Here is a 22380-nt window from a genome sequence, read left to right on the forward strand (position 1 = left end):
CACGCACAAAAAGACACGCAACACATTAAGAAAAGAGCTGGAGCTAGGGGCCTATATAAAGTGCATACTGCACCTTTAATGCACCTTACGAAAATCTTGCATAGTGAAGATTTAATGAAGGAGCCACTTATATTGTAGGCTTGTTATATTGTACGCCTAATGAATTCAAAATGATTCCCTGCATGAAATTCATACAATCTACTACTGGTTACACAAGTACACAAACAACAGAAGAGCTGTGACGGAGGCGCGAGTGAACACCCAGCTCACCCATGATCATCCATCTCACCCATGATCATCCATCTCACCCATGATCATCCAGCTCACCCATGATCATCCATCTCACCCATGATCATCCATCTCACCCATGATCATCCATCTCACCCCTGATCATCCATCTCACCCGTGATCATCCATCTCACCCGTGATCATCCATCTCACCCATGATCATCCATCTCACCCATGATCATCCATCTCACCCATGATCATCCAGCTCACCCATGATCATCCATCTCACCCATGATCATCCATCTCACCCGTGATCATCCATCTCACCCGTGATCATCCATCTCACCCATGATCATCCATCTCACCCGTGATCATCCATCTCACCCGTGATCATCCATCTCACCCCTGATCATCCATCTCACCCATGATCATCCATCTCACCCATGATCATCCATCTCACGCAGCCGCAGGAAACATTGGATCAAGGACACGTGCGTTTCTCCAGGCGACCACACAGTCGTTAGAAACTAGAAAGTTATCTTCCAGACATTTCAACTATTCCGAGAAGACATGAGTGATAACGAGAAAGGTTACGACGAGAGGGTGCGTATGCTGAATGAATGAAATGCTCAATGAAAGCGTCTTGTTTTCCATAGAAAGTACGCGGTCGCCATTACTTGCTACACGCTAGCTAGCCAGCATTAGCATGGTCGTGGCTGGATACTTTCTTTCTTTATTATTGCAGTTCTACCACTGGCTTTAATTGATCTGACGTGGCTAAATATCAAATGGTTTATAAGCTATGTATCAGTTTCATATGATTTATCCAGCTATCAATTCGCTTTGAGTCGACATGTTGGTCTTAGCCTAATCCATCCATGGTATTAGCTCACGTTAGCTAGCGGCATTGTTCTAACGTTGTTATGGTAAGAGTACGGGTAATATCGCAATTGCTCTTTATGCAGAAAGGTTAGGGCTAGCTAGATACTTTATTCAACTACAGTCGAGAAGTTATGCCAGATCATTCTGGTGTGATAGTGGCCAGCAGCTAGGGATCTAGTGAACCGATAGTTGGGAGCTATTTCAGACCAGGCAAGGCAAGTTGATTTATAGAGCACATTTCAGCCACAGGGCAATTCAAGGTGCTTTACATGAGACATTCAAAGCATTAAAACAAAAAGCAAGACATTAAAGACATTTAAAACAAAAGGCAGGACAAATTAAAAGCATTAAAACAAAAAGCAAGTCATTATAGACATTTAAACAAAAAGCAGGACAAATAGAATACAGGAATAAAAGTTACAGGGAAGGCATGCCTGTGTGAATACTTTGAGAATGCCCTATCATCCCTTCTCAGAAATGGCACTGGACTGAGGTCCATACCTTTCACCAGTCCTGTTGAGATGGGATTACTCTACCTTTACTTAAGGATGGGAGGAGGAGGCATTTTAGAGGGCTCAAACAAGGCTACTGGAAGCCTGTTCATGCAAAGATATGGTGGAATTTGATTATTTTGCTAATTCAGCATGCACAAACACTGAATAAACTCTATTCTAATTCTAATTCTAATTATAAACTAGTCCTACATCAAACAAAAGTAAAAAATGAAATCATGATTTAGCATCTAGGCCTAACGTTATTTATCACATCCATAACATGCTTCAAGGATTGTATGGGGGTGCTCTTATGATTGTAGTTTTATATATTCATCCTTTTCTTTTCCATTAAGGTTAAGGTTGGAAGAAGAGAAATGCGGAAGAAGTCACATGTCAAGTTTTTAATGAGAATAATTTGAAGCTCAGATGTGTGAAGTTGAAATTTGTGAATGCATGCTAAACATGAGGATAAAGAAAGAAGTCCCCACATAGTGTGTATGAGCAGTCTGTGAGAAGGGGGAAGAGGAAAGAAGTAAGAAATTTGACAGAAGAAAGAAGAGGTTTTGAAGTAATGAAGTTTTGATCAGCAGTAATCGGATATAATATCACTGCGCTAAGTAATCACGAGTCTGTTTGTCAAATGTGTGCATGCACTTTTAGTACACAATGTGATCTTTAATGTAAATTATAGAAAATTCACATTTTCCAAGTAAACTGATACCTTATTTTTCTCTCTTACAAACTTTTTTCTTTTCAATATTATCCTCTTATGCCATGTTTATTCCTATTAGCTTTAACAAAGCATTAAAAAATTCATGAGCCTATGAGGTAGTCTCGTAGCACCTCTCTCATGATTCTTCTATGACGGGCTTAATGCTGTTATTCAAGGCACAGCATTCCAGACGCGCGTCTCTGGCTGGTTCTCATATGGCTCTTGTGTGCTCTGTCCAGGAGTCGCGCTCTGTGTCCAGGAGTGTTAGCCCGCGGGGGTCGGGGAAATCGGCTAGTCGCTCGCCGGCCCAGTCACCTGCCCGCTCTAAAGATGGATCGCGCCACTCGCACTCCAAATCCCGCTCTCACTCCAGGTCCAAGTCTGGGTGAGTACGAACATATTTCTTAATACATAGTGTACTGTATTACAATTTTTTTGTTTTGTTTTACAAACAAATGTCTTCACATGTCGTCAGACTATCTTAACTATTAACACACATACCTCAAGTTTTCATCAAGGCATGCGATAAATTACAAATATGATCAATTCCAAATGCACATGTGTAGAGTGAAGCACCATAGGCTCACGTTCAGGCTACTAGGCCTAAAGAAGATGTAAGGTACAAGAACCAACGTTTTGTATTTGTGTGTCTCTTCTCGTGCAGATCCCGTTCTCGCCGCGGCTCCTGTAGACACTACTCGCGCTCCCGGTCTCGCTCCAACCGCCGCCGCTCGCGCCACAGCCACAGTCACTCCCCCATGTCGAACCGACGGCGCCATATCGGCAACCGGGTAGGTCCCCCAGCTTTTTTTGGGCGCGAGTCCCCGCAAAGCCCCCCCCGCCCCCCCTCCCCCACATCTCACCCTTGAAACGTACTGTTTTCAAACCAAAACATGTTGGTTTTGAAAACAGGGCGCCTTTTCATCCCCCTTCTTCCCACGTCTCTGTTCCAGGTGAATCCCGACCCCAACTGCTGCCTGGGGGTGTTCGGCCTGAGCCTCTACACCACGGAGAGGGACCTGAGGGAGGTGTTCTCCAGGTACGGCCCCCTGGCGGACCTCAGCATCGTGTACGACCAGCAGTCCAGGCGCTCCAGGGGATTCGCCTTCGTCTACTTCGAGAACAGAGAGGACGCCAAAGAGGTAACTAAGACCTTTGGCGACATTACCGTCATTTCGTGACATGAGACTGCGTGAGACTGAATTCATTATTTTAGAGGATTCAGGAAGGAAGATGACAACACTTCACCCCGCGAAACGAAATCTACATGCACATAAAAGAAAGAAGTCTGGTATTTACCTGCATTAAAGCCATCCTTCCAGAAAGTCCATTGACGTAACTACAATGTTCCAATCCAGTCTGCTCCACGCGTGTTTATCATATTTTTTCCCCATCATTACAGCGGGTGAGTGGGGGATTGTGGGAAGTGTGGTTCTTAAAACGCAGTGCCCATTTCACGGTTGCCAGAGTGCTGCGTTATCTCATGTAGCTTTAAAATGTCATATCTGCAGCCTATCAGGACAGAGTCAGCCTAGGAAGGAAATCTGTACATGTTATATCTGCAGCCTATCAGGACAGAGTCCGCCTAGGAAGGAAATCTGTACATGTTATATCTGCAGCCTATCAGGACAGAGTCCGCCTAGGAAGGAAATCTGTACATGTTATATCTGCAGCCTATCAGGACAGAGTCCGCCTAGGAAGGAAATCTGTACATGTTATATCTGCAGCCTATCAGGACAGAGTCCGCCTAGGAAGGAAATCTGTACATGTTATATCTGCAGCCTATCAGGACAGAGTCAGCCTAGGAAGGAAATCTACTTGTTATATATGCAGCCTATCAGGACAGAGTCCGCCTAGGTGTAAATATGTACATGTTATATCTGCAGCCTATCAGGACAGAGTCAGCCTAGGAAGGAAATCTATACATGTTATATCTGCAGCCTATCAGGACAGAGTCCGCCTAGGAAGGAAATGCTATTGGGGAAAATAGGGATGCTGTTGGGGGAAATAGACAGAGGAATTTCAAATCAGGTGTGAGTTTTAGTGGGTTTTATTTCCATTCTATTTGCACTGCTGTTATGTTCATTTTTGTGTATTTTATGTAATGTCCCTGTTGTAAAGCACTTTCAGCTGCATTTCTTGTATGAAAGGTGTTATACAAATAAAGTTTAATTACTTTCTAATGTGTGTGCATTTTTTATATATATAATATGTGTGCCATTGTGATGTGTGTGCAGTGAGAGCCCATGTACAGTACAATCACAATCTGCTGTATCTCATTACTTGCAAACAGAGATATTTTTAGTTGGTGTTTTGTATCAAAGAATAATGTTTTGTTTTTCTGTTAAGGCAAAGGAGAGAGCCAATGGAATGGAGCTGGATGGCCGCAGAATCCGAGTGGACTTCTCCATCACAAAGAGACCTCACACCCCCACCCCCGGGATCTACATGGGCCGGCCCTCATAGTAAGTCATGGATAACATTGTTGAAGGTCAAAGGAGCATAGTTGGTTTCAAAGTAGTTTGGGTGAACTATGCCTTTAGAGAGATATGTCACAATTGTCCCTGCACACAATGATTGGTTGTCCTCCATTCTAACTTGCTCAGGGTGCCCACAGGTCCTTTAAAATGTTGTGTATATATATATATATATATATATGTTTTTTTGTTTGTTTAAAATTTATTACTCAAAGGTCTGTAAAAAATTACCCAGGAGAGGACAATTTCTTATTACGTTTGTGGCTCCAACCACTTCACAGAAAAGTCTGAGACCCTCCAGTTGTGCAAGTTGGCTGCTTTTCTCAGTCCTTAGAGTAGGGATGCACCGATCCAATATTTAGATCGGGTATCGGCCCCGATATTGAATAAATAACTAGATCGGATATCGGGGGCAATGGGCCCGATCCATAGGAACCAATCTATTCTATCCATTTCTATGCTGTGCGCAGCATGTGACGTCATGCGTAAGCAACGTGCTCACCCCGCGAGGTAAACACTACAACCTATGCATGGAGCAAACATGGAGCGAGCCAAAGGGCAAACCTGTCCAGTGACGTCATCGGACGCGTTTTCCCGTTTACATTCTCCCGTGATTTCCACAATTCCGTCTTCCGTTTAGGGAAACGGCCAAATAATTTGTTTTTAAATCAAAGGTGGAACAAAATGCACCAATTTATTGATATTTGATTTACATCTGCACGATTGGTGTCTTATCTTATTTGAATGTAGAATGTAGAGAACCTTTCATATCTGGAAAAAATGACTGACCCTTTTCTTTGCTGTCCTTTAGGTCACCTGCTTCAGGTGCCGTGATCTCATAGAAATGCAAGGACCCTATTTTGGTCGGTCAGAACACTGCTTTTGAGATAATCGAATAATTTTGTTCACCAAAAATATGATTCAATCGCGTTCAAATAATCAAGTGTCGTAATCTTGGGCATTAGGTCTCACCGACCAAGTGTCACTAAAAAGGTCTTTTAAAAACTCTTACATTTAACTTGCTGAAACTCTGTTGCTTTTTCAGTCACTCATTCTGTTCTGCCTACAATCCTCTTCCATTGATGTTTTGTTAACGAACATTGCTGGGTTACTGCACTGGATTCAGACACCAAAGAGTCGATGCTTGATGAGAGTCGATGCTTGATCTGTCCAGAGAGCACGATCATCATCTCACTCTGGGTCTGGCCCATGACCAAAGGCTTACCGACCTATCCTGTTCTCCCATCTAGCGGTGGAGGCGGTCCCAGTGTGTCGTCGAGACGCTCACGTGACTACGACCGTGGATACGACCGGGGCTACGACCGCTACGAAGACAGGGACAACAGGTCATACAGGTGAAGCACCCCCTCCACCCCCACGTAGTCTACTTGCCAGGCTGAAACCAAATCAATAACAAATCCCCATGCATCAGAAGTAAGCCACAAGGGAGCATATTCCATCGTGTTTATTTTCCATTTCATGCTCTACTCTTGTCCCCTGCACCTGGCTAAGTATTTGGATGTGCGTACTAGTATCCACCTGTTGACTCGGTAGGCGTGTATTTAGAACTGTTGTGTTCCGTGTGGTTCTAGGCGTGTATTTAGAACTGTTGTGTTCCGTGTGGTTCTAGGAGTGTATTTATAACCGTTGTGTTCCATGTGGTTCTAGGCGGAGATCTCCCTCCCCGTACTACAGCAGAGGGGCCAACAGGTCCAGATCACGATCACGCTCCTACTCACCCCGTAAGGAACACACAAACATTACATGACATTAGTCTTTTAGCAGACGCTTTTATCCAAAGCGACTTAGAATAATTGCATTTAACGCTACCTTACTTCTGTTTGCTTAAGAAATGAGCTCTGAAGAGAGCACCTCTGTTTAACAACAGAACAGAGTAGTGTTATTACAGTCATAGTTACTCATAGAGCAGTCATAATTACTCATGGTCGTGTCTTTTTAATTTTTACAGGTCGTTATTGAACATTTGAAGGATGACCTGACCTTTTGAAGATAATGGCAATTGTAATGGTTGGTTTTTGTACATTTATATTGTCTTTATTGACTGTGTGTATTATTCTAAGTGCACATGATGAAAAATGTGTGTGTTGGTAGCTAATTATACAATTTGTGTTAGTTGATTACCTTTTGAGCTGTTCTCTCCTCTTGTTTTAATGTGTTCCCAGATGTATGTGTGGCGTACTGGCCATACCTGTTTGTTTTCATATGCATGCCCAGATTCAAGATCAGTTTATTTGCCATGTTTATGGTTTACACATACTAGAAATTTGAGTAGGGTAACGGCATATATACCCAGGTGTATGGCATACTGGCCATACCTGTTTGTTTTGTACAGAGGTTTTGTTGGAATGTCTCATTGAGACTACAGAGCGTCCACCTCATCTTGTGTGTATATACACATTCATGGCTTGAAGTAACTGTCCAATAAACTGTCTTCAAACTGTCTTGGTTTCAGATACCCCTCCCCCCTTCTGACCAATCTTAGGTCGGTGAAAGAATAGGTGAGAGAATAGAAAGTAGACACGTTAACCTGTTTACACAAAGGTGCTAGTTCTCACTCATTGAAAAGATACCCAAGAAACCCATTGCTGTCAAGCCTAGGCTAAGTAGCAGCCAGACAATAGCTCCCCCTGCTGGTCATGTCCGCTCCTATCCTCCATCTCATTCTAGCCCTGGTTCTAACCCTCAAACCCTTAATTTGCAGTACCTACCTTCATCTAGAAGAAACGGATGAAAATGTACCTCTTCTTAGACATGTAACAGCTTTTAGTAAGACCTGCAGTTAATTTAAAAATCTAAATAAAACCGTTTGAGCAACAACAAAAAATCTAATGGCTCAAGTTTGTGCTTTGTAGACTACTTATATCTACTGCATACAATTGTGACATTCATGGGTTTCTAAACTATGAATAATGGCAGAGAAATCAAGCCAACCAGTTGAAAAGTGTTGTGTGATACAAGGAAGCTGCTGCTATAGTCGTTTCTCTCCACAGCGGCGTGGTGGCAGTCATGCTCCGAGGCATGGAGGCATCCAGCCAGCAGCAGGTCACATGAAGGAACGGCCAAGACGCCCTGTCACAGAGGCTCCGCCCCGTCACAGAGGCTCCGCCCCGTCACAGAGGCTCCGCCCCTTTCACTCAGCACACTGTCCCACGCGCAGACTTCTACCCGTGTTCCCTCGGTCCCTGTGTCTATAGCTTCATGGACATTACACTTTCTAACCAACACAACAACAACAAAGGTTGTGCACGTTTACTGTCAAGATGCATCAAAATCATATGATGTTCTGGTAACCTGGCCACAACTTACCATTCAGGTCTGCAAAGGATAAACTACTAGACATTTACTTATTGACACCAATATGTTTGGCTGAAACCTGGTTTTTAAGTCGACATAAAAATGTAATCTAGTCATCAAACTCGCCCTAAAGTTCTTGTGAGCCTTGTAAAATAAATATGACAATAACAACCTTAAGTAGCCTACAAAAAGGCTGTCTATTACCGTATTTTCTTGAATTTAGGAAAATGAAAATATGCATTAAGAATAGATCTGAAAACTAGGCTATTTAATGCCTCAAGGAGGCCTATGACAGGACTGGTGTATTTCAAATGTGCTCCACTGGTTCAGGACACAGGTTTCTCTGAGTGGATGGGCTAGGACTCACTCTGCGGACTAAAGATAACCCCCCTGAACACACACACACACACACACCTATCTTTCAATCGTGGAGTGAAGTCGTACACTAAATGTGTAGACCTAATTATAATATCAACATGCACCAGGGGAGCAGGAGCCCAGGCCTGTTCGACTGATTGCAACGGTCAGTCACGCAGCTCAATCACCAGGTGGAAGTGTCAAATTATTTTAGACCAAATGATTCACTACCAAGATTAGATAAGTATCCTATTAATGTTTGGTGGTGGACATTATGTCTTAGTGGCCCATTCTCCGAGATGTTCACATTGCACCCTCAGGGGCCTGATCCTACAGTATAGTCGTAAACTGGGCTACTTCACATAGGGCTAGCCTATGTTCCTCCTACTGTGACAACGGCGCATTCTCCATCACGGGACTGGATTTTCCAGTACCAGCCACATGTTTCATTCCGTAGCCCACGGGCCTGCCACTCTCTCCGGCCATAGGGTGATTAAGAACAACCTCCGCATCTCTTGGCCCAGCCCTTCTGATTAATTTTCCTAGTGATCTTGATGCCACTTTTATACCCTCAGGCAATTTCTGTCTGAGGACGGATGCGCGGGTTCATAATACACCTCCAAACATTTTTTAAAATATATTTTAAGGCAGATTTTATTTAGAGGCGGCGCTTGTTGGCTCCAGAGTAGCGTCGTAACGACACTTTTTTTCAATCCCAGTTAAAAGAGTTTGACCAGGAGCAGAGTTGGAGCTGGGGGTCGCCTACATCTGGGGGGTGATTGCTGTTTTTCAGCACATTTTTCTATTTTATTTTTTTATTTTCTTATTATTTTTTCTACTTTCCAGAATTTCGGTTCCCTTAGATTTGATTCCATATCGAGATTCTCCTTTAGATCATGAACAAACTATATGTCGGGAATTTGAGTCCTTCGGTCACTGTCGAGGACTTGAAGCAGCTCTTTGGCGAGAGGAAGCTTCCAGTGGCCGATCAGGTCCTGCTCAAATCCGGCTATGCTTTTGTGGACTTCCCCGACCAGAACTGGGCCATCAAAGCAATTGAGACTCTCTCTGGTAAGTGCATGCTTGACAACAGGAGTGATGTCGTAAAGACAGCCATAAGCATGTGAGATCTAAACTGATCTAAACAATGATTGGAAATGAAATGGGGAATTAATTATCATCACCTTACCAGCATTTCGCTCGGGACCGTGTTGGCTATGCGCTCTCACATCAGTGCCAGAGTTTAGAACAACACTCATGGTCAAATAAAATCGCGCAAATTATCGATCATGGACTCCTACACCCTACGCACAAGGAAAGCAGGCTCATTGTAATGTAGGCTAATTAACGCATAATAGCTATATTTCGGAGATTCCAATATAGTGAGGGGCGCTACTTTGCAATCACCCATTGGAATGTATGGGATGGTCTGATGTTCGGGTAGGCATAATTATTTTTCTGTTATTTTTTATCTTGATTTTATTGAAAAGAACCAACCAAAGTAACCGGAAAAAGCGTGTCAAATCTATGTTCCTATGATGTCTGTGTATGTTTTTACGAGGTGTCTTGAAGGTAGGTGATGGGGGTCCGGAGGAAAGAGCTCATAAACAGGTAGCGAGGGGCGACGAGGTGAGACCGTAATTCCGAGCTGCGCCAGGCCACTTATACATAATCGTAACGAAAAGCGAAAACACGTTGTCGGCCCAACCTCGTCGTACCACGAACCACAACATCTTTATCGATACGAAGAAGACGTACCTATGAGAGAAAGTCAATCCTCTTTCAAAGGCTCACCTCTTTGATCTCGCATTCTTTACTGAGAAAAAAAACCCTCATTGCAATGAGGGCTGTGGGAGTGGAAAGCATGGCTGCCCCTCTCCATCGTAGCTTTTAAATATGAGCTCATCAAGCTTTTGGCGCCGATTTTCTGAATTGTGATTGACAAAGTTGCACATAGCAAACATTTTATCATATCATGACTGTATTTTCAGTTTACCACAATCATGCGACTGTCCGTCAGCCCCACGTTGATACGTAAATGCATGAGATGATGGACAGTTCACGTGAAGTGTCTATTAGTAATTATGAGTAGCCTACTGTATCAATTTTATCAATGAGTTTCAGTCTTTTAATCTCACTGTGAACTACTACATTCATCATGTTAGTCATAACGTTATAATATCCATTTCGTCCCTACAGGTAAAGTTGAATTACATGGAAAGGTGATTGAGGTAGACTACTCTGTTCCCAAAAAACTAAGGTAATGGAGCTGTCTAATCTGTTTCTAACGCATCTTATCTAATAGTGTCTGTTCTAAAAGTTACATGATTTAGGGAGGGGGGACATGTTTATTGTTGTTGTTGATGTTGTTGCTGCTTGGGCACGTTTTGTTTGCCATTCTGCAGACTTTTTATTTTTAAGTCTTCTGCTTTACCAATCTAATAAGTGTGTTTTTGTTGAACATTTCTGATGTAAATGCAATGAAACAGCTCTTGAATTGTATCATGTTGGCTTACGATTTTAAAATGGGCGAACAATTTCAAGCTGAACATACTTCCTGTTTTAATGCACTCTGCATCGTGCATTATGTCCCAGTCATATCCCTGGCACACTGATTCGTTTTTACAGCTTATTCCTGTTGTATAGCTGGTTTTATAGAGGGGAACAGCAGTATGCTGAGGTGTATCACATTCTTATGATATGCCCTCTATTCAATATATTGGCAGAAACACTGCAACGTATAATGAGTAGCATACTAATCAAATGAGCCCGTGTGTGTGTGTCTGAGAGAGAGAGAGAGAATGTGTGAGAGATAGGCTATACGTGGAAGTAGGAGATGATATAGATCCCACCCATTGTATTGTTACATTGTTACATCTACTCCTCTACATCTAAAATCATCCACATATGAAGCAGCAATTCAACACAGCACAGCCTTGCCATATCAGAATGAGAACCAAGCAATTCCTACACGAATGCGCAATGGCAACAAATATATTTTATGTTGAAAATGGACATGCTCTTTAGGCCTACAGGAATTCCCAAATACACCACACCACGCAGGGCCTACAATGCTCAGACATTTTGAAAGAGAGCATTGCGTGACATAAAGGTAAATAATCCGGCCCCTCGTGCAGGACACGTGACCCTTGCTTTACGTGCTTCCTCCCCATCTCTCCCCCTCGCGTCAATGTGGGGTAGACTTTCCTCCTCCGCCAAAAAATAGCCCCCTGTCATGGCCTCGTCAGTTGAATGATCTATACAAAAATGTGGCATATGAAATTTAATAGATACCTTGCATTGGATGGATTTACTTTTTATTTTATTTGTATTAGGGGCACCCTATAAGGCAAGTGAGCGTAACAAAGCGCACTGCTAGTGTTGCATGAAAGTGATCCCAGTCCTGATTGGAGAGCCTCATAGCTGCCATGATGCCTCAGACTGCCACACATGATAGCGACCCGCTGCATTAGCTACGCCATAACATGTGTGAGAAAAGAACGATTATCATGTCATTCACACATGTTGCTGAAAGGAGCGATTGGAAAATATTGTGCAATACGGTTGCACTGAGATATAGCGGTAATAGATCCTCTCACAGATTTCTAATACACGAGCACAAGGACACGCGCGCAGGCGTGACCTGGCCTATGGGCTGTCAGACACAGACATGATTGTGCATGACTGACATGATCTTCATATCACTAATAGTGTTGCTCACTACAGGCCAGGTTGGGGTCAAACACCTTCCTCTGGATCTGTGAAAATATATACTTAATTATGAAATGGGAACATTTCTGAAATTGTCAATAGAAGATAGTCAACCTAAATTTTGTTATAATTAAATCAAAATTCGACTAAATGTTTGTAAACTGAAATATAGACACCCACACATTCCAGTAGCCTATTTTGTAAAGGATTGGTTTTGTGACTGCCTAGCCTTGTTTTGACTGAACTCACACTATATTCCCCATGTCATTGTGTATTACTTCTCAATTTACCAGTAGTCTTAGTCCAATTTGTTTCTTAGTTATTAATATTCTGAGATTGTACAGACAGTTGGACTGCATTTCAATTCATTTGTTAAATGTTAATTATTCTAATGCAAAGCAGCTTTATGAAGCATAATTCATGATTGGAAGATTTCATCCTTTCAAAAGTCACATTATCTCCTTGTCGAAATTGTTTTTTGTTGAAAGTGTCAACACAATAATTTATAGGCCAAATAATACATTTAATGCTGATTTGTATTAAATCTATTTTTGAATTCAGTTAAATCAAATCAATAATCAAGTTAATTTATGATACTCTTACATTTGAATCAGATATTCCTGAAGACACTACATACATCTATGCAATGTTTGGAAAGGTTATTTGTTTTAGCTCCTTTAACCAAAGTGAGCCCAAGGAGTGTAGTTGAAACAGGTCTGCAGCTGTAGACTGTCTCCTGGCTTCACTGTTCACTTATGGATTGATTATGCTTTGTTTTAATTTCATTTTAATACATGACTTCAGTCATTTTTATAGTTTAATCATGTTATGCCTTAAGGGTGTTTTGAATTACTCCTGTCTCAAGTAGCTCTAGGTATTTGTCATAAATCGTCATTGGTTTTTCAGACATTGTTATTTGACTGACAATCATTTACATTTGAGATATTAAATAGTTTTTGAATGATCACCTTGTATGTGTGGTTACTTCTGATCAATTCCTTCTTTAAACAGAGTTAATTCTAATCTGAAGAGTTGAGTTTAGTGTTTTAAGTATTGTGTTACTTTAGAAACCTCTTGTACGAATTCAGAAATATTTTTTTGTTTAAATACATTTTATTGTTTAGTAGATGTAGAATTGTGTATTAATGCTCCTAATTTAAGATACATATTATAGCCTACAGCTTTACACATTTAGTAAATAGAAGTACATTTACTTCATACAAATAAATGGTCATTGTAAGACTGAGCATTAAGGCACTGTACCTGTAATAACTGGGATTTAGCTGGCCAAATCAGAATTTCATTAAAAGATAGATTTGGACTTTTATATGCATACATTATAGCCTGAATATTCATGTTTTATTACACAAAATGATTTGTGAGACTTCTCAAGAATTACAGAAACCGAGCTAAGATATATTACACTTGCAGTCCATGATTTTATAAGATGTAATTAAATTGTCATAATCAAATTAAGAATTATAGTATTATAAAGATCATTCTATAACAGAATGAAATAGTTTATGTTTTCATTTACTGACAATAATCCCAGAGAAAGTACACCTCAGTTTGTAGAATGATTATTTTATGTTTGCTTGTGAGAGTTTGACAAGAATGTGCTATTTTATATCTTTATAGCAATTACATTCCTAAGATTTCCTCTGAAACTGACCAGTTAGCAACCAATCAATAACCAGTACTTAAAATCATTTATGGTTTATATAATTGATTGCAATTATCATCCAAAATAGTAAGAACAAAAAAAAGATAGAGATAATTTATAGAAATACATTTGTAGAATGTCTGTCTTTTACTGATATTGGTGACACAAAATGAAAAGCCTGAATTCAGAAAGTAAATAAGCCTTCTGAGAGCCTTAATTGATGCATCACTGTACCTGCAAACAAGACATAGTCACACTGTTTAGAAGAGGCGGAATCAGAAAGCAGGTAAAGACTTTGAGGGCAGAGGAGGATACTAGCTGGCTGTTCTGAGTCACACTGAGGTGTTCATGTTCACTTTGAGGGAGAAGCTTCCCATAGAGCAGTGGTCTTCTGGAGACAAAGGCTGTTGTAATATAAAAGTGTGTTGGGCAGACAAGAGAGTGAGGACAAAGTCTGGAGTTAGTGGTGGACACGACATGCTTGCTGTGGTGTTTTGAAGAAATGTATCTTGACTGGTTTATGGGACATGGTAAAGGGACAGTTAGAGGCAATAAAAAGAGCAGTTTTAGCACTAATCACCTGATAAATTATACATATCTACGTACTCCTGTCACAAAATGTTTATCAGATATGTAAACAATTAGTTTAATACGTTTGTGATCCATTTAAGACCCATTTGTAGTATTTATGATACATTTGCAGTTACAGAGAGAATTCTGAAGCATCAAACTACAGCTGCAGATAAAGTCTCTAAAGATGCTTCATCACTTTCAGCTCATTTGAATGCACTCTGTTTACTTGAAGGTGTGTGTGCTCAAGGATGTGTAAAACGTCGAAAGGAAACTCTCAAATGCTTTAATCCACTTTAAATTAAACATGAGTGTGGGAGTCAGACCTCAGTATTGTAATTTGGCATATGTGCATATGTGTGCTCAGTCGGCAGACTCGGCACAGTGCAACACGATAGCCATCGGTTGATCCATTGTGAATCCCATTAATACTCCCAGTTGGGTCGTGGTTGTGACAGGGCGCACCGTACGGACGTATGTGCTCCTCTCTGCCCCGCCGCCCTCCACCCCTGCGTCTGTTCACGTACAGCACACACCTGAAGAAATGGGACTGGTCCCGCCTAGTTTAGCAACACATTGAGACTGAGAGACATGTCTAGGGGCGCTGGATGTACAGTCCACTCTCCCATTAGGAAGGTGAGAGAATGGCAGCGGCCCATGTGCTACTGTCAGTTCGGCTGAGCCATCTGTCGAGCGTACAACTTTTAAAAAACAAAACAAACGTCACTTTAAACAGAAATCACATCACATTAGTCCTTGATGCATGGACATGTTCGTTAGTGATGCATGGACATGTTCGTTAGTGATGCATGGACATGTTCGTTAGTGATGCGTGGACATGTTCGTTAGTGATATGGCTTGTTAGATATCTGCATGCCATGTGGCAGCTTTGGGGATTCAGGAGCTTATGTTGAGACGCAGCCTGTTGTGCCGTGACTCACTGTTATGCATTTAACCATTATTCCATTATTATTCCATAAAAGCACAGTGGTGTGTGTGTGTGTGTGTGTGTGTGAGAGAGAGAGAGAGAGAGAGAGAGAGAGAGTGTGTATATATGTGTGTGTGTGTGTGTGCGTGTAAGAGAGAGAGCGTGTGTGTGTCTGTGTGTGTGTGTGTGTGTGTGTGTGTGTGTGTTTAGTACCACAAGTGCTTAATACATTTACCAGTACAAAATGACTGTTATGTCCAGGGAAGCAGAATTGTGTGCATGTTCGGTGTATCAGGCCTGGGGGATGCTGCTATAAGCTCTCAACGCTTTAATCTCCTTAGGGTAGCACATTTGGCTGTGTATCCCTACAGTGGTTATTGAATACGGGTTTGGTAAGGCTTTGTCACATACAGGTGCGTAGTGCATTAGTATTGTAATTCAGTGTTAATTCAAATATCACACAAGATTCTATGTGGGATTTAACACTTTCAAGAGCTTAGTATCTGGAATAACCTTGGAAGGTGTGGGAGAACTGGTTTCAGAATCTCCACTTCTGCCGGCGAATGTTGAAGTACTGATGGAGTTGAGGGGCTGTTTGATTGCCATCTACTAGCTGGTTGGAGAGGCATACACTTGAAAGGAAGTGACATAAGTGAAACAATGTTCTCCGAGCATTGAGAGGGAGTGGAACAGGGCAGAAAACCACTCTTCGGTCAGTGAGACCCACGGCTTCTCAGAACCACAATATTCATGTTCTCAGATGCAAGCAGATCATGTCCATCATCTTTTTGATCTTTTTTGAGTCCCGCCCAACCTCACTGTTGTAACCAATCATCAGCGAAGGAACAAACAGTGATCGATAGCGTGTCCTGGAGATTGGGAACGTGGTATCCTTGGTGTTCCCTGCTGAGCGTCGAGCACTTGCCAATGACGGTTGTGTCTGTATCGTTCACACTCGCTTGGAACGTTGTTGTCCTTTGTGTCGCTGTTCATCAGAGTCTTATGACGAGCACATTCAGTACAGACCCAACTCAGCAGCCAGATGTGTGAACCAGCAGGTTGCATTATGGGATATACAGCCGTGATTCTCCAAGTTGTGGACGTATTTCGTAAATACTAAACGGACTGCGCTTAAATAGCGCTTTTATCCAAAGCTCTTACGTGGCCACCTCGTTCACCCGTTCACACACACGTTCACACACCAATGGCAGCAGCTGCCATGCAAGGTGCTAACCTGCTCATTGGGAGCAATTTGGGGTTCAGTGTCTTCGTCCGAGGACACTTCGACATGTGGACAGGAGGAAGAGCCGGGTTCCAACCGCCGACCCTGCAATCACTGGACGACCCACTCTACCTCCTGAGACACAGCCACCCTCTCCTCTCACATTGATGAGGATTTTCCATTAGAAGAATAATAATAGTTAAATTAATAGTCTCTGTGGGGGGGGTTGGGCATTTCCGCAGTGAGATTGTACAGCATAGGTTACAGTAAAGAATATACATAGAAGAGAATATATATACATATTAGAGTACAAGAAATATACACATACAGTATGCATAACATATAGAATACATCCATACTTACATACATAACATATAGAATACATACATACATACTTACATATATACATACATGCACACATCCACAACAATCAGGCGCTGTTATCGAGTCTGATGGCACATTACTGTAAGTCTATTCATTTTTCCTGTGAACAGAGCATTGTCAAATCTAAGCTTCTAAATGTAGGCCCTTTGGCTGTCAAATACCCAGCAATTTACTCATCTCATACACTGTGATACGTTACTGTTTTTTTTTTATTGTGCTGAGTGCATTAGCTGCTCTTAAATTCACTTATATCAGACTACACTGTCCTGTCGTTTTTGGTATGCTATGCAAAGTGTACTGTAGCAGCTGCTCTGTGTGTGTGTGTGTGTGTGAGAGAGTGTGTGAGAGTGAGTGTGCGCATGTGTGTGTGTTTCCATGGGTGTGTGTGCAGTATGATGTGCGGAGGGTGTCATGGGTTCATATACAGCCTTGAGAGGGAGGGAGAGAGACAGAGAGAGAGATAAGGAGAGAGAGAAAGATGGTGGGGGGGGGGGGGGTCACAGCTGAAGACATGGGCTGTGTCCTCCCTGGTCTGGAGTTCGGTGTCTCTCGCCTCCTCGTCTCTCCGCGGCTGTGGCATTCACACATGGCTCGGTGGCCTGCCGCAGGGCGTGTCAGTGTGTCTGTGAGAGGGGCAGGGCAGCTGAGACACCCAGCAGGTGCCATCTCTCACTCGGACAGACCCCAGACACCCCAGACACGCCCGCTGGCCCCTCTGGTTCCCACTGCCGGGCTCCGGGTAAGGTCAGATCGTTATTTTTTTTTACATTTTTTAGGGCTTTTCAGCTTTAATGGTACAGGACAGTGAAGAGAGACAGGAAATGTGGGATAGAGAGAGGGGAGGACATGCGGCACAGGACCCGAGCCGGGAATCGAACCCAGGTCCGCCGCGCCCCAGATCAGATTGTTATTAACGGTATGGCACCGTGATTTACACCTGATTCAGTGGTTCCCTCACAAGTCCTTAATGTATTGGTGTACGGGTTTGGGGGCGTACAGGGTAACCCAATGTGCGGGTGTCAGAAAGTAACAGTTGTCCATGGGGTGTTGGTGATGATGAGATTCCCATCAGGGGGCTGATGGGAATGTGGCAGAGACAGACCTGCTCACTGGCTCTGACCCTCATTGTCCTTCACATGACCTTTGTCATGTTTCAACAATCTGTGAAAAAGCAGTTATAACATTATTATGACTACGTTATTACCCTGTTATGTATATCAGCAGGTAAGCCTTAACCATTCACCCAGTGCAGTATTTACCACAGACAGCCTTGCTGCGAGCTATCGACACTGTATTGCAGCAATTTCACACAAAATCCTCCATGTCATTTTGTGAATATTTTGGACTCTTGCAGTTGCAGAATAGTGTGTGTGTGTGTGTGTATGTGTGTGTGTGTGTGTGTGCGCGTGTGCGTGCATATATACATCAAGGTCTCTGTGGATTTATTCAGTCTTACAGATCGGGGCAGGGATTCTTCAGGTTGCTATGGAAACCTGGATGTTAGTGTTGGGAGGTCTGTTAAACTCAGTGAGCTAAAAGCTTGGTGGGGTTGGGAACATAAATATCTCCTCTTACTAGAAAAAAAAACTATAATGTTAGCCTTGATACATAGGCAAGTCAAGTGCAAACTCCAGTGTGCATACATACATACACACACAATAATCAGAAGAGTTTACGGCCTTCAACCCAGTGTTTTTTCACAAGCTATCATTATGATATCTTTTGATATGGATCTCGCAACGGTATATGATTATAGGGTTTAAAGGTTGTTGTGAACTGCTGTATGTTTTCAAGGCCCTGTAATTTCAGCTCGCCGTTTGGAGCCTGACTGGTAGTTGTGTCTTCAGCCTCTAGACCGGTCCGACCGTGGAGGATTACGCTGCTCTCTGGGTGGCGTGACGGCTGGTGACAGTCGGCGCTCTGTCCCGACGGCAAACATGCTAGCTCCCTCGCTGAATAATGAAATATGTATGTCTCATGACTTTCATAGCACCACCCCCTCCCCCCCACCACCACCACACCCCCGCGGATTACTCAGCGCTTTTGCGTATAAATCTGTCTTTTCCGCCGCAACTGCTGAGTCGGCTTGAACAAAGGGAGGTGTGGGCCGCCCGTTTCTCTCCCTCTCTCTCTCTCTCTCTCTCCGAGTCCCGGTCTCAACCCAGTGGATGACCTTCTTATTCATGAGCTCCACGCTCCACACTGCTGGTTCCAGGCCTCCTCCATATGCATGGCATGGAACGGCAGGAGAACCCCCCCCCCCCCCCCACCCCCACCCCCACCCCATGACTGAACAAGACATCCACAGACACGTCCGCACAGCTGATCCTCCATCCCAGACCAGAGCACAGTACCGGCCATTGTGCGCGTGGTCGTCCCCGCTCTGACGGTTCTTCTGACGGGAGCGGGAAGAACAGGGGCGAGGAGAACTTCGGGAGTCAGAGATTCCTGGGAGATCCCAGCCGTGCGTAGTAAAGGGCACGTTATGGGACAGTAGGTAGGGGGCGGCGTTTCTGTCCTGTGTGAGGGAGGGGGGTCTGGTAGAGCCGGGCTGGGCTGCTGTAGAGACAGTGGTGGCTGGGAGGCGGAGCTGCTGGGGGACTGACGTGGTTCGGGGCTTAGCTGACCCTCTCATTGGTCAACAGGTCTGAGGGGCGTGGAATGGGCGTGCCCTTGGCTGTCTGTTGGGGGGCTGACATCTCTCCCTCTCTCTTAAAAAAAACGTTTATTTAACGTTTATTTCATCATTAAGAACAAATTAATAACAAATTCTATTCTACAGTGGCGTCCTGGGAAGTGACAAGAGTGAGAGAAGGGGAGGTGGGCCAGAAGATGTTAAAAGTGTGATAAAAGCACAAAATACATCAATAATAACAGCTAAATATAGACACAAAATACACCAACAATAGCAGCTTAAAATAAGCATGAAATCAAACATAATTGTGCACACAAGGATACAAGCAAGCAAACAACAGACAGTAATGGAGAAAAGACACAATAATGATTATGGCGACATTACATGGAGGAACACAGTTGCAGGAATCAGTGAGAATGTGCCATCTCCCTCTCTCTCGGCCTCATTCTCTCTCTCCCTCCCATTCTTTCTATCATGCTGTCTCTCAGCCCCTCATTCTCTCTCTCATTCTCTCTTTCTTGCTGTTTCTCTATTTCACAGAGTGTCTTTGTCACCATCTTGCAGACTGAAACACCTCTGCCTGCTCATTCAGAAAGGCTGTAGGTCAGCAACATTCTGTATGAATCCTACAGTTCTTTTTAGCCTCTCAGTTGTTAGCTACCGCTGAAAGTGTTGGCTACTTCTGAGAGTGCTACATGTAGCTACCTCTGACAGTGCTAGCTACATGACAGTGCTACAGTAGCTACCTCTAACAGTGCTACCTGTAGCTACCTCTGATAGTGCTAGCTACCTCTAACAATGTTAGCTACCTCTGACAGTATAGCTACCTCTTACAGTGCTAGCTACCTCTGATAGTGCTAACTACCTCTAACAGTGCTACCTCTAACAATGCTAGCTACCTCTAACAGTGCTACCTCTAACAATGCTACCTGTAGCTACATCTGACAGTGCTAGCTACCTCTAACAATGCTAGCTACCTCTAACAGTGCTACCTATAACAATGCTACCTGTAGCTACATCTGACAGTGCTAGCTACCTCTAACAGTGCTACCTGTAGGTAGTCTACTTCTGACAGTGCTAGCTACCTCTGACAGCGTTACCTGTAGCTACCTCTAACAGAGCTACCTCTAACAATGCTAGCTACCTCTAACAATGCTAGCTGTCTCTGATAGTGCTAGTATGGAACAAGATAGACAACACCCCCTGAATGGACTGGAAACAAGTCATGCAGTTAGTGTGACAGTTGGCTATAGCCTATATGATCATTGTCTGCTCGGAAGTTTTTCAAACAATAGATTCATCACTGTATGTAATATGAGTTTCCTCAATCAGAGGATTGTTCAAAATGGCGAGCAACTGTTCTATTCTATTTTACGAAATCATATAGCACCTTTTAAAACATCAGCCATTCTCTGTATTCACCAGAGCATCCACACCTAGCGCGCATACGCACACACACACACACACACACACACACACACACACACACACACACACACACACACACACACACACACACACACACCTTCGTCTGGAGGTTTCCCTCTGGTTCCAGTTCAAGCAGCATGGTTCCAGTTCAAGCACCTGGCAGCCCCGATCAGTCCTAAAGACCGTTGTTGTAAACAGCCATATCTGATCCTGCACATGATTTGTTGGGCAGAGAGGGAAAGTCCTGCAGTGTGGGCCAGGCAGGTGCAATAGAGACACTCCGCTCTCCTCCCTGCCAAACGGCCCTGGTCACGCCAATACCCAGAAAGAGAGAGGGCAGGGGGGGGGGGAGTGAGAAAGAGGCATAGAGAAAGAGAGTGAGAGAGAAAGAGAATGAGAGAGAGAAAGAGTGAGAAAGAGAGTGAGAGAGAGAGAGAGAGAAAGAGAGTGAGTGAGATAGAAAGAGAGAGTTGCAGAACCGCTGAGCGTCAAACACACACACACACACACGTGCGCACGCACATGCGGGGAGTCCCGAGTGGGTTGTCTTGATTTTATCACTCCAAACATTGGGCTGCAGCCGGCAGTAGAATCCTTCTGAAGGGCTTCTGTGAAGCGCTGCAGAGTGGGAGCACTGCGGGCAGGCGCACCATGGGGACAGGAAGGACCCCGTTACTGTCACGCTCTCCTACCAACCACAGGTCCACCGTGGCCGGCAGTGGGGGGATCTATTGATCCCATGCAATGAAGCAATCAATCTGTGGTCCAACTGGGCATCGAGATCCTAACTAGAAATGTGCCGGATACTGGACCTGCAAGACAGATAAAGGCTTACAATCCCTAGATTCTCCATGTGAAGAACGAGCAGCTGAATCCTCGTTACTGGGAATTTGAATTAAATTTGAATGGATTTCCGCACACTTAGAAATGAGAAAAATATAGAGCTCTATAAAAAGAAAAAAAAATACTTCAGTTTGGTTGATACTCAAGTGATCCAAGAGCAGAGGTAGATGATGGTTGCTGGAAGTCTTCAGTATCCCAGAAGAATTATTGTCTACTCGGCTTCAATCCCATCCATTAGCTAGCAGGAAAACAGACAATAGTTGACTTGACAGCAAAGAAGGCTAGCAACTGGCAGCGCATCTCTCTCCTCTGGCTAGACGTCTGCTCTCCTCTCTACAATATGGTCAAGTGAAGGCTAACTCCATATATAATGGGTAGAATATACAGTACAGTGTTCTGTTTAGAATATAAAACATAATCCACTCTTGTTAGCATAACTCCATTACCATCGAGTAGCTAGCTACAGTTACATTTTATGCTCAACTAGATAGCTGAGAGCATAGCTAGTGATTAACCTTCTGACAATGTAAA

The 22380-nt window shown here is 43.3% G+C and overlaps 2 protein-coding genes across 6 annotated transcripts in view; both read left to right on the forward strand.

Annotated features, from left to right (window-relative positions):
• Nucleotides 1-707: 707 nt before the first annotated feature.
• Nucleotides 708-7211, forward strand: tra2b (transformer 2 beta homolog). 4 transcript variants are annotated; one of them, XM_084443712.1, is made up of 8 exons: nucleotides 708-831; nucleotides 1958-2701; nucleotides 2981-3107; nucleotides 3270-3458; nucleotides 4666-4781; nucleotides 6044-6148; nucleotides 6462-6535; nucleotides 6763-7211. In XM_084443712.1, the coding sequence occupies exons 2-8, from the start codon at nucleotides 2466-2468 to the stop codon at nucleotides 6771-6773; spliced, it is 858 nt and encodes a 285-aa protein (XP_084299838.1). In that variant the 5' UTR covers nucleotides 708-831; nucleotides 1958-2465; the 3' UTR covers nucleotides 6774-7211. The 4 variants fall into 4 exon arrangements, with proteins under 4 accessions (XP_084299838.1, XP_084299839.1, XP_084299837.1 ...); XM_084443713.1 differs by having other exon boundaries at nucleotides 714-831; nucleotides 2556-2701; XM_084443711.1 differs by having other exon boundaries at nucleotides 724-831; nucleotides 1586-2701.
• Nucleotides 7212-9234: 2023 nt separating this feature from the next.
• The window catches only part of igf2bp2a (insulin-like growth factor 2 mRNA binding protein 2a), a 57191-nt gene continuing 44045 nt past the window's right edge, over nucleotides 9235-22380 (forward strand). For both annotated transcript variants that reach the window (XM_084443055.1, XM_084443056.1), the window contains exons 1-2: nucleotides 9235-9536; nucleotides 10665-10725. In XM_084443055.1, coding sequence (XP_084299181.1) covers nucleotides 9362-9536; nucleotides 10665-10725 — 236 coding nt within the window. In that variant the 5' untranslated portion in view covers nucleotides 9235-9361. The remainder of the gene's footprint in view (nucleotides 9537-10664; nucleotides 10726-22380) is intronic.

This window comes from Borostomias antarcticus (genome assembly GCF_949987555.1).
Source record: "Borostomias antarcticus genome assembly, chromosome: 9".
Taxonomy (NCBI): Eukaryota; Metazoa; Chordata; class Actinopteri; order Stomiiformes; family Stomiidae; genus Borostomias; species Borostomias antarcticus.

Excerpts from the sequence above, each read along its gene's own strand:
- tra2b (XM_084443712.1), top strand. The coding sequence starts at position 2,466 with ATGACGGGCTTAATGCTGTTATTCAAGGCACAGCATTCCAGACGCGCG. Across the intron at positions 3,459-4,665 it reads ACAGAGAGGACGCCAAAGAG|GCAAAGGAGAGAGCCAATGG; the intron begins GTAACTAAGACC and ends TTTTCTGTTAAG. Across the intron at positions 4,782-6,043 it reads TACATGGGCCGGCCCTCATA|CGGTGGAGGCGGTCCCAGTG; the intron begins GTAAGTCATGGA and ends TCTCCCATCTAG.